We start from the raw sequence: 12,638 nt of genomic DNA, 5'->3' as shown, positions 1-12,638 counted from the left end.
AAAAAAAATCTTGTTCCTTGACACTCTTTAAATAATAAAATCTTAAAGTGGTTCCCAAAGTAGTACCAAAGGGCCTAACAACTTAATGGTGATTGTGAGGCTGATACCCTAGGATTATTACATGTTATAGTCTTTATCAATTTAGCCATGAGATAGTTTTTACTTCCTTCCAGATAGTCTCAAATCAATACAATAAATATATATTAGCCTGTAGTGTAGTAGTTAATTTTTAGGTAGTTACTTGGGCATATTTATTTGTCAAACTGTTTTCTATATTTTATATAAGAACTATCAGATGCGAAAGCAGGTAATGTTTACATTAATATTTTTAGAAGCTATGTCTCAAATATACTTTAATTTGCTTGAAATCCTGGACACATTTAGATGTGGGGAAGTGCACTGGGACATTTAGCAGCACCTAATTTCATGAGTTTCATACTAGGTGCCAAGAAATTAGATTGTCCAAATTTTTTGGAAATAAAACTAAATCAGCTGTTCTTTTTCTACCCATTATCTCATACTTTACTCAAGGCACCTACAATGAAACTTTAAAATTAAGTAGAGAAAAACTTACCTAGTTGGGATTTTGAATAATAGTTTGCCATTTGTCCACTGTTGCAAGACTGCCGTTTATGTCTTTTTGTTGACATTTCTGTGGTCTTCCATGGTGGTCTTTTTCTTTTGTTCAATTTGCTAAGAACTTCAGAACTATCAGAAGGATTCTTGTCATAGTTAACACATTTATTTAATTTACTATTGTCAAGTTGGCTAGGAAATTTATTGCTTGAAGGACTATTTGCTTTAGCATTTTCTATTTCTTTAGATTGCTTTTTAAAAGAATTTTGCCTAGCAGAATGGGATCTTAAGGTAATGTGCTTTGATTCTTCTATGTGAGTTTGATGATTACTTCCACTGTTAACAGATTCAGGAGAGTAAATGATTGTATTTAACTTAAAAGTATTTCTGTGTTCAAGATAGTTGATCTTCCTCAAAAATATTCTACAATCTTTTAAGGTTTTTGACCTCCAATTATTTGGACATACATTTCCTAGTCTTGGGCCCTTTTCAAAATCTTTTTGGCTGCAGTTTGTTCCATTCTCCTTTGCCTCTGACTTAAATTTATTCTCTAAACTACCATGTGTTTTGAAGTCAGACATTGCCACCCTCTGTTGCAAAAAGTCATCCCTGACCTTAGGTGGCAAAATAAACTGATTATCTACCGTGTTTTTTCCTTGGCGTGGGATGTCAGCATTTGTTCCTCCCTCAGTCTTACTCAAAAATTGGTTCTGACAAAAAAATCTTAAGTTCCTCCTTTTAGAGATCCAAGCACCTGTTCCATGGCTGTGCAGCTTTCCCTCTCTTCTCCACCTTTCATGCCGCAACCTCTTAAACTCAGTTCTTTTTAACCTAGCTAGTGTTAAATTACTTTTCACATTTAAGAGTGGAGAGCTAACCATTTTATGCAGTATATGCAACTTCCCTGCTGATTTTGAAGGAGAAGATAGTGCAAATTTTTTAAAGTGCTTTCTGAAGGGGCTGGTATTAAAATCAGAATATTTGGTCCCTAATTTAATTCCTCTGGTATTTATTACTTCCAAAGGGTTTCGTGCATTTGCTTTTCTAACTAGTGAAAGAGACTGCGTTTCTGTTGTTTGCATAAACCAGGTACAGAGTTCATTCAAATCATACTTTTTCCGAAAAAGCATTTTTACAGGTGAAACTTCAAGTTCTAAAAAACAGGTGTCCAAAGGGCTTGCTATTCTGAAGTTATCATTTTCTATGTGTTCTCTTTTTTTATGAACACAATTTTCAGCTTCATCTCCACTCACGGGCACCCAAGCATTTGTTATTTGCTCAAATCTATTGTTTAATTCCTCTAATAAGGAATCGTTTGAAGTAGAAGCAGCCCACCACCTGAGCAAAGGGTTTGATGAAATTATAGGGTCCAAGGATACTTCAGAAATGGGTATTAACTTATCTTCCAAACGCTTTTTTGCATTCCTTGAATTTCTAGCTCCTGGTGTACATTTGGAAGCTATTTTAATCCTTGACTGCTTATGTTTGTCCTTCTGACTTTTACCTTTCTGCAAATGGAGTTTACACGATTTATGGAGCAGAGCATTCCTATAAATAAGTGAACCAGAAGATGCTAATGAATGTAAGAAATGCAGAGATGGTTTTCGATCCCTAATAGAATGTCTCAAAGGTATAGTAGCAACCATACTTTTTGATCCATTCTTAAATTCGTCAGCTTCAGTGTGCCTTGTATCCACGGTGCACTGGTGATCATATTTTACTTCAGGCAGATTTTTTTCTAATATATTCTCTTGTTCTAAGGGAGGTAAGCAGCTGCTAATACTTACTTCTCTCTCCTGAGGTGAAATTCTATTAATAGTCACAGATATGCCAGAGATTTTCACTTTTGCGGGTCTACCAGGCTTCCTAATTATTGCCAAAGACTTCTGATTTGGTCGAATAATGTTCTTGGAAGGTTGAGGTATCACAGACTTGTTCTTGATAGGTCTAACATATTCAAAGCCAGACCCCAAGGTCTCAGTTTCAGTAGTCAGACTTGAAATAGCACTTCTTCTTTCACCCGAGTCTATTTCGTATTCTCTAATATTTCTGAGACTATTATATTCTGTTGGAAAATCAGCAACGTTATTATTTAAAGACATACCATCGCTTATGTTTACACTTCCTTCAGAAACATGCCTTTTAGTTCTTCTCGACCTTCCATAAATAACAGTTACTATAATACTCTTCTTATATATACCTTCTTTTACTTCTGATAAGAGAGATTCTGGGCTTTTCTTTTCAGTACTAAAGGACTCATTTTGGCAAATGGTGATGTCCGTTTGGTCAGTTTTAGGTTTGGGTGGTCTTCCAATTGGTCGCTTAATCTGTTTCACAACCTGGGGACCTATTTTTTTAGGTCTACCTGGTTTTCTTTTAAAAGATGAACCAGTAGCACTGCTTGAATATTCCTTAGGTTCCTCTTGTGGCTTATCACTATTCATATCATCTGTAAACAGTGCAGACGATTCTGTAGTTTCTTTTGCACAATTAAATTTGTTTAGTTCTTTTTGGAGACCGTCACTATCATTAAGATAAGAACTATAATTTTCAAAGTTGGCATTTGGGATATTCTCATTTGTTTCTTTTTTTTTTTCATTTACTTGATGAGTTGGTCGTTTTTCCGAAGGAAGATAGCAATTTGATTCGGAATTGCCAACTGAAGTTAAAGTATATTTGACTCCTTCACTGCTTTTAACCTCAGATAAAAACATGAGTTTGATAGGACTAGAATAGTTGGCAAAAGAAGAGCTTTCAATGGCTTCATATTTTGTTGGTACATTTTCAACACTGGAAATCAAGCTACCTGTATTTAAAACAGATGACTTTTTCTGGTTATCAAGTCTTTTGTTATTCAAATCTATTGTAGGTATATGATTGCTTTTAATATTGGTGGATGCCACTATGGGTTTTGATAAACTCTGCTCTTTGTACGTCATTCTACTTACAGTAAGAGTCATATTTCTACCAGCATGTTGATCTTTATCATCAATTTCTATCAATTTCTTGGATGCTTTATATCCTTCCGATAATGACTGATTATTCCAAGACTTTTTGGCCATATTTATTGTATCTTCCAAACGTTCCACAACAACTTGTAAATTAGAATTTATTGCAATTTTGTTTAAATCTATATTGTGTGAGCTTTCAATCTGAATATTTTTTACTGGATCTTTTTTTTTTGTAGAGTCACAGACTTTTTTGGCCTTAGGTGATTTTTTGAAAATATAATTATTTGTTACATATATAGAATACCACCCTGGAGGTACAATATTTCGTTTAGTTCTGCTCAAAAGTCCAGGGACATCACATTTCAAAGGAGTTTGAATATTCTCTAATTTTGGATTCTCTTTATGATTTTGCAAAAAATTTTTTCCAGCCACAGATTTCTCCTGTGATCTTCTTATGCTCCTTTTCTCAGAAGTTGTTTTAAAGCTTTCTGAAAATGCATCAAAAGCCAAGTTAGCTTCTGAATTAAGAGGTAGTTGCAATGACTGTAATCCATAATCTGGTGAAAATGTTTCTGCATGATTATTATCTTGAAGGCTTTTAGAATTTTGTAAAGAAGGCCCTTGGCAATGATAGAATTCTTCTTTGTCCGCTGAAAATAGTTCATCGTGGCACACAAATTTCCTTGGATTTTTTTCAGTGTATTTTTTTCTTACAAAGTTTTCATCAAGACTAGCAAGTTCTCTTTTTATCTGTAAAGACTGCCTTCTAAATATGGGTGAATCAGGAGAGTTGCGCATTGCAAGTAAGGTTTCTTGACGCTTTCGAAATCTTGTCTGAATAATTTTATTTTCTACCTTTTTATCATGTTGACTCAGTAATTCCATAAAACTGTAATCACTGGCCTTTGCATTATGCAAGAGAGAGGTTATTAAATCTCTCAATTTTAAATCATTATCTCTATTACAATCACTGCTAGATAATTTTATAAGGTTTGTCATATCTATCGTTTCTATTGATTTTAACTTTTCATTGATACGATCCATTAAATCTTGAAAAATTACAGTAGTTTCACCTTTTTCTTGATTTGTAGTACAATTATTGCTGTCTTCCAAGAGCAAACAATCAGAGTTACTGGATTTTTTAGTTTTATGCATTTTACCTTCATGATCATCTTTGTCACTGCTTATTTCTGCTGGTGTCAGAGATGGAGGCTGGTTAATGTTTGTTTCAAGTCTGTTATTTTCTAAGGCTGAAAGCTCTGAGATGACATCTTTCAATTTTTCAAATCCTTCAGTCTGTACAGGTGATAATGGCGGGGGTGAGGGACTTCGAGATCTACAAACGTCTTTAAGACTTATTGAAACATCACGTATTTCCCTTGATGAAAGAGGAGTCTGAAAGGCTGATTTTGTGGAATGAATGTTTGGTAAGAGTCCAGAACAACACCTGTGAGAATTATAACTGTTTGCAATTCCTCTATTCACTACTGTCTTAATGTGTTCAATAGTTACAGTTTGGCAAGATAAACAATGTATATCTTTAATACAGACTGGCAGAGGCACAAAACCAGGGCTTTGTCTTTCATTGTGTAAATACCCTCTTTCTGCCAGCCTATATTCACAACTACAGAAGAGCCCATCTAAATCATCTTCAATAAGGGGATTTTGAGATTCTGAAGACACAGAATATGATGTATTACAACAGCAATGAGAAGCAGCATTCTGCTCTTGGACTAGAAATTTCAACATAGCCAAAACTTGTTGCTGGTGATGTATGCACAAAGATTCCAAAACTTTGCTTAATGCTGATTTTCCTTTTTCCATTTTAGTAGCTTCCTCTGATTTTGCATCAACAGTTGAACTAAAAATAAAAATCAAACAAAAAATGAATTACAGCAAAAATACTAATATCGTAAGGAATTTTAATTTTAACAGAGTTTGAACAAAAGATATTTTGGTATTGCTGGACTCCTAACTCCTATGGAGAGCTGCAATAGTGACATCTTCATTACTGTTTAGCAAAAATAAAATGAAGCACTGGTGATAATTTCCTATGACAAAATATGAGTCAAAGCAAAGCCCTATGTTTTGTGATATAAAAGCTGCTGTTGATGATAGATATGATTATATTTAGAGATTGCTAATGTTTAGTGTTTTGGATATATTAAGAATATTTAATGGAAAGTGCTTCAGAAGGAGTTAAAATTTTTGTAAAGTAGACATTTTATAAATTATTTTGATGGTTATCAGTCCATATTAGTACAAATAAGAAAAATAAGATGTAGGAGAAAATCTTTCTTATCTTTATTTAAAATAGATATTTTTCAAGGTAGTGAAAATAAAATTATGAATAAAAAAGAGTTTTGCATAGTCACAATCAAGGGATTTAGATTTCATATAAATAACAGAATGTCTTTTCTAAGATTAAACTGTAGGCCTTTTAACCTAATAAGAAAATAAAAATTGAAGCTATTTAAAAATGAAATCTATTTTTAATTGATTTTAGATACTAAATTAATTACATCAAAACTAAAGGCATTACTTACCTAATTATTTAATTTCAAATGCTGGAAAATGTCCCACTGCAAAAACTAACATACATCTAATGTTAACTAAAACCCAGGATTACTTAGCAACCAATGTAGAGGTCTACAAAAGGCTTTTTAATCCAATACCAGCAGCAAGAAGAATAAAATATATTAAAAGAATTCTGTTTCAGAAAAGTATCTATTTAAATTAAACATATCACCAAACTCTGTACATGAAAATAGCCTCCCACTTGTGATTTCTTTTATTTGTTGTTGTTAGTTCCTGACTTGTAGAAATTTTATTTAGGGTTGGAGTTGAAATATGCTGATTATGAATTGCTATAGAAGATTGTATTTTGTTTAAATAAAGGGTTATTATGTTCATGAATATTAAAAATTAAAGAATTTTTCTTTTAAAATGAAGTGAGATTTATTTTAAAAATTTTCCTCCCTAAAACTGGCTTATCCTGTTTCACAGATAAGTATGCAATATTTTATCTACATTTTATAAAAATTACGTTGAGTAACAAATTTTGCAAATTAGATCAAAATTTTTCTAGAAAAAAAGTATCTTTGCTAGATTCAACCAATGTTTCACTACTACAACTAGCATGTGATTTGACATAAAGTAGCTATCAAAGAGATAAGAGATACGAAATTACAGTAAAACTTTTTAAGTCCACTGCCACCTCTAGACAGATGAAGACAGGACATGACCTCAGTATCCTTTCTTTTCTGAAAATAATTTTTTGTAAATGTTTTCATGGTTGGGAGTGTAAAATAATTGAACTGAATCTGAAGATTCACTACTGGATAATTCTAGAAACCTATGTAGAGAACAGAGGCAGGAGTAAATGTTAACTATCAAATAAGAAGATATAAGTGATACTATACTCTTTCCCAGTAAATTAAAAATTATAATTTTCACATAAGCAAAAGAAAACCCCAAAAGTTCTGATAGACACATTTCCAACACGTTTCTTTAAAAGTTATGTTATGGCCTATTAAACATATCTGTGACTAAATAAAGAGATTTTACATGTCTCTCAGAAAAATACATTGCACTATATTTTAAAGATTAACATGCTTTTATAAGTTCCTGAAATGCTCAAATGATTTTTCTCTGTTAGTAAAATCTAGAGTAGAAATAATAAGAATTCATGACTAGTGTTAACTATTCTGAAAACCACTGATTTTTATAGCTCTCTTTTGACTTTCCAAGGAAGTCTATACTTATTATTTTTAATAATGGAACTTCAAAAATCTCAAAAATACCACAGTGGCCAGTAATTTCTATCTAATGCCGTATGAAGAACAGCTTTAAGAAGTTACTAATTAGATATTCAGGTATTAAGATTTTATATATATATTTATATATATATCAGATATTAGATAACTAAGTTCTCAAATTATAAAACTCCACAATATGTTATTTGCCTTCAATTTTTTTCTTTTCCATATTTCTTGTATGTTAGAATCTCAAAGAAAAACCTAATATAAAATAGTTGAATACACATAAGCCTCCAATCTAGAATTTATTCTCAATTGATTCTAAAATTGTATGTTTCACAGCTCCCTTGTTTTTCATGTTAAAATTTTTTTCTAACCTTTTCCTGTTTGATTTATATATAAAAAAATTCTGCTTTTTTTTTGTAAGTTTCTATCCATTTTGCCATTACAAGTTTTGTTGTTGAAATAGTTGTCTTTGGAGAAAGTTAATTTCTAATATTAATATTAATAAAGCTGCTTCCTAGAGTGAATCAAAGAAGCCAGTGTAGTCAGTTTTTTCTTTGCTTTTCTTTTTTTTCCTTTTACTGAATGAGTAAATCAATCACACACCAACAGTGTTGTAAATTTAAGTGCAAAAGCATTGAAGTGCTTTACTACAAATTACAACCTAGAAACACGTTAACTGAACAATTAAAATTCATACAATCAGATTTAGATATATAACAACACAAAGTAGAAACAGAATTACAGTACATTTACAACACAAGACAGATACATGAATTCATTAGAAAATATTGTAATAAATAATTCATGAATTATAGTGCAATTGATTTATGCATAAATATAACTAATTGCCTAACAATCAGTTTATATTAACAAAATCTGTCAAAATCAAGGCAGCCACAGAGTTTTACTAAATTACTGCGACAATGGAAATACTGCAATTAAAAAACAAATACAAGTATTTGTACTGTAAACAACTAAAAAAATCGGTCTCACTAAAGTTAGTATACAATTTAATATAAAATTGTCATTAGCTACCAGAAATGGTTTAAACAACTTTACTGAGCAGTAGTTTTCTAAAAACAGAGGCACTGTTTTTTCTTTTCCTTTTTTTTTTTTAAATATAAAATACTTGAGGAACATTCAAATAAGTAGAAAGCACATAAGGGTTGCTTTCACCTTCATTAAAAGTCTGCTGAAACTGGATTTTTCAGAAAATTGTCAGTTAATAAGTAGTAACTGGTAACTAAATTTATAAAGTACTTTGAAAGTTTAACATAAAGAACGTCTTAACAGAATCATTGGGGAGAAGGGGAACCCATAAATTTCCCTGCCTTTCCTAGTTTGTATAATCAAAAGTTAACTCAACAATTAGAAACATTTTGTTTCTTTTAAAAGTTATGGGTTGATCATTACCTATAAACTATCAAAAAATATTTAATTTACTATTTCTGACCAAAAATAAATAATACAAGTACTAAAATGCTGCAAATTAACTATAATATTACCTATAAAACTACTGATCACTGTGAAGTCAATAGCAAAATGATCCCTGATTTTATGAATCCTGTAAAGTTTTTGGTCAGGTCATCTTTTAAATGATATAAAAGTGTTCTGTAAGTATCCCTTTACTATAAACTTCTCAATCAATTTATTAATGTAAATATAGTGTGAGGAATAAAAAAGCTCAATACAATATAAATATTATGTAATGCATTCAAGCCCCCAAATTCTTGCAAGTAAAATTCTGTATAAAGCGGTCAATAAAATTGTGTTGAAACATTTACTTCAACTTTGTTTTTGAATGGGGGGGAAGGGAAATATATTAAATAATCCAAGTTCTGGCCCTCACAAAATATGGCTTAATTCTTTAAAAAGAAAGATGACCCTGACATCTGCTGTTTTGCAATCTATTATGTATACTTTCTTAGTGGGGAAAAAAAAAGCAAGAGGATTCATACCCTAGTATGCAGGTAACATTAATAGCTGAAGAGGGTTCAGTATGGATCTAAGAGACCAAATAACTACTCGGTTGTGTAGTTTCCCACTCTTCAGTTTCCTTAAAGATATGTAAGCAGTTTTTAAATGTAATAGCTGAAAATTTCTTTAGTATTACATATATATGTGATTATTAGATACACACAAACACAAGTGTAAAAACACATGTATTTGACAAGGTGCACTTATTTTTTTAATTCAGCTTTAAGTATTCCTTTTGGACTTAGGAAAACTGGCTTAGAAAAAATGATCAGAACCTGAATTTTAATATAGAAAAGGGGCACTCGAAGAATTTTGAATTTGTGAAGCAAATCCCCATTCTTTCTATGGAGGCACATGCTTTATAACATTTTACCACTAAAACTGCATACTTCATAAATCCAACATGGATACTCTGAACCACATTTTGAAACTGCTATATAAAATTACTGGTCTCTCTTATGAGTCTAGTAAAAGTTAAAATGCACTGCCCAGCTTCTAACTACCCAGTTAGTAGAGAGTTTACATTACTGAAAGTTCAAAACAGCTTCAGTGTCAAATATCTGTAAATCTATTCAAGACCCTGAACAAACTGCAAATTTGGTTATTAGCAAAATGATAATGCATCGCCCACCAAAATGAAATCTGTAATTCATTTTGATAAACTGAAAATGTTTTGAAATGTCACAGCAGCAAATATATTAAAGTTACACTGAGGTTTTTCAATAGTAGGAGTGTGTCACAATCCTTAAAATTTAAAGTAGTCATAACATCAACTAACCAGCACATTTTAAACCAAAATTATCATTCTCAAGCTTTTTCTGTGCACATTATAAACATGCTCTAAGTTGCATTCCAACTTTCTTTTCTAACCTTACACATTAGCTTATTTTTCAAATGAAAAACAAAATTAAATTATTTTAATAATTAAATTTAAATTACTTTTTGTTCTTAGTATTCCATCTTACATTAAAGGACTCTATAGCTGCTGGGGTTAACTATGTGTCAGTTTTTTTTAAAGTATATACCTTATAAACCCCAACTTCCTGCTAAATCAACTATTAAATGATAAATATTAAATTTCATTATACATATCATTTAAGGTTTTCTTTTCTATTCCCGGTGGATGCACTTGAGTGCATTTCATATTTCATAGAATGCACTGTAGTGTACTAACACTGTATATATTAATTTTTATTAGTGTGGAGATAGCTGTCTGTTTAAACTTTGATTGGTTGTTTGATATACTTACAACAAATGTAAGTATGCTATGCAAAAATGTTTACAAACTATTAATATATCCATTATAAGATGGTTCAACTGAATGGCTGGAGTGGTCTTTCACCAATAAAAATGTTTCACTTGACAATTACTTGTTTTCCCACAACGCTTTATGCTATTGACTACTAAAGAAAACCTGAATCTTTTTCACCTATTTATACAAGGATTAAATACAAACTATCAGAATTAAGTAAGCAACTATATAGTTCTGTCCACAGTGAAAACCCTGAATAAAACTTTTTTTTCAAAAGGCATGTAAGTGGTTTTTGAACTGTAAAATTTCATGTCTCCTGTCAGAGTGAGCATCTGTAATTCCCACATGTGTGTATACAGACACACAAATACACACCTGTGCACATACACACACACACACAAACACACATACACACACACACACGCACATACACACATTTTCCTAACAAGTAATCTACACAGGCTTGCCGCTGTTTTTGCAGCTGCCAGTCCCTGAATCTGTCATATTATATAACCCAGTGTCTGGTAATCGGAGTTTCTTCTTCGGAGGAGTCTTCAGTGTTCCAGATCTTTCTTTTACCTTGTATTCTAAAGTGCTGTGAGGTACCCCATAAATTCCTTGTGCTTTGGAAACACTCATTTTTCCGCTCATTACCATTGCAATAGCCTCTTCCATTATTTCATGATCATATTGCCGATAACGGCCACGTTTTTTCCTGGGCTGCTTATTATCTTTTCGATCCAACCCATCTTCAGTATTTTCAGAGGTTCCATCAACTGTTCCATTTTTAGAATTAAGACACAAAGGAGAGAGGTCCCCATGTAGAAAATAAGAGTCAACACTTGAGTGAGTTACGGGCCCAGAACATTCTATTTTGTTCTGTTTAGGGAGTATATTTTTCAGTTTTTGGAGAGCTGATCCTTCCAGGACTGGAGAGGTTTTGGAAACTTGATACATAACATCCAGCAGACCAGGACCATCAGGTTGTGGTTTTGAAACAGAACTTACTCGTAGCTGAGGAATTTTTAACTGTACAGTAGGATGTGTTTCATATTGTAGGCTTTCATTTTTTTCTTTAAATTGAGTAACCATTTTCTGTAGAGTTAACTGATGGAGGTAACTGGAAGCTGTTGGGAATTTTAATTCTGAGGTTTCAAGTAGATTGAGTTTACTTTTTTCTGTGCGCTCTGCTTGAGCTCTCGCCCACAAGGCTACTTTTTGCAGCACTGCACAAGTTTCTTTACTGTCTTTATATGAGTAACTATCATTGAAATCTCGAGTTTTGTTTTTAAAAGATGCAGGCTTCCCTGCTGGTAAGGCTTCTAAGTGGAGAAGTAAAGTTTTTTGAGGTATGCCATAAAGTATGCCTGCTTTATTTATGTCCAGTGCTCCAGACTGAATGTCTTTCAAAGCTTTTGAGAGCAAACCATCTGCAAACTCAGCACTTCTTTCCACATAGTCCTCTCTGTTTCTGTGTAGTCTCCTGGATGGATGGAATGAAACGATGGTAAACTGATGCATGAGAGACTCTCACACAGCTATGGAAGGGGAGGGTCCACTCCTTTATTATACTCCTTGCTTAGGTAACATCACTGCTTATGACTCTTTTAAGTCTGTGAGATGTAGTAGTTGCTCCTTATCAAAGCAAACGCTATAGTCCTGGTAGGACAATGTGTCAATCATACGGTGGCCTCAACGGGCAGACCTTCCAAGAACATAAAATCCTAACTCAGTATTTGTAAAAATATTCTCATGATGTTGCTATTCCTCTGACAGATGCTTGCAGAGCAACACTTATAATTTTTTTACAATTAGAGTTCCATTATATAAAATACCCAAATCCTAAAGGAGTTTTTGTTAGTAGAAAAGTGACGTTACCGCTAAACAAGTAATAAAAGAGTCAACCCCTTTAAAGGAAATTTGTAGCAGCAAGAATATTTCCAAACACAAATACCCCATATTTCCACAAGACTAATTTTTCTCTAGATAAAAACTTAAAATCTGAAACAAGTAGATAAAGTTATATTTGGGTAAAATACTTTTAGATTTTATACATGTTATTTCTATTTCGAATGTATCACTATAACTTTTAAAGTTTCTTAAACAGAAAGCTCACTA

The 12,638-nt window shown here is 32.3% G+C and overlaps 1 protein-coding gene across 10 annotated transcripts in view; it reads right to left on the bottom strand.

The window, feature by feature from the left end:
- LCORL (ligand dependent nuclear receptor corepressor like) overlaps positions 1 to 12,638 on the bottom strand; it is a 160,577-nt gene that overhangs the window by 19,219 nt on the left and 128,720 nt on the right. For 4 of the 10 annotated variants that reach the window (XM_029235071.1, XM_029235069.1, XM_029235070.1 and 1 more), the window contains one exon: positions 8,366 to 12,003. The exons of 3 other annotated variants lie outside the window; for them this stretch is intronic. In XM_029235071.1, the coding sequence (XP_029090904.1) occupies positions 10,974 to 12,003 (1,030 nt within the window). In that variant the 3' untranslated portion in view covers positions 8,366 to 10,973. Of the gene's footprint in view, positions 1 to 2,363; positions 4,489 to 7,837; positions 12,004 to 12,638 lie in introns of those variants that run through there. 3 more of the 10 variants (XM_029235066.1, XM_029235067.1, XM_029235077.1) reach the window with 3 other exon arrangements.

The sequence above is a fragment of the Monodon monoceros genome, unplaced genomic scaffold (genome assembly GCF_005190385.1).
Source record: "Monodon monoceros isolate NGI ecotype Baffin Bay Population unplaced genomic scaffold, NGI_Narwhal_1 Super_Scaffold_20, whole genome shotgun sequence".
Classification (NCBI taxonomy): Eukaryota; Metazoa; Chordata; class Mammalia; order Artiodactyla; family Monodontidae; genus Monodon; species Monodon monoceros.
This window is presented reverse-complemented; position numbering and strand designations above follow the sequence as displayed.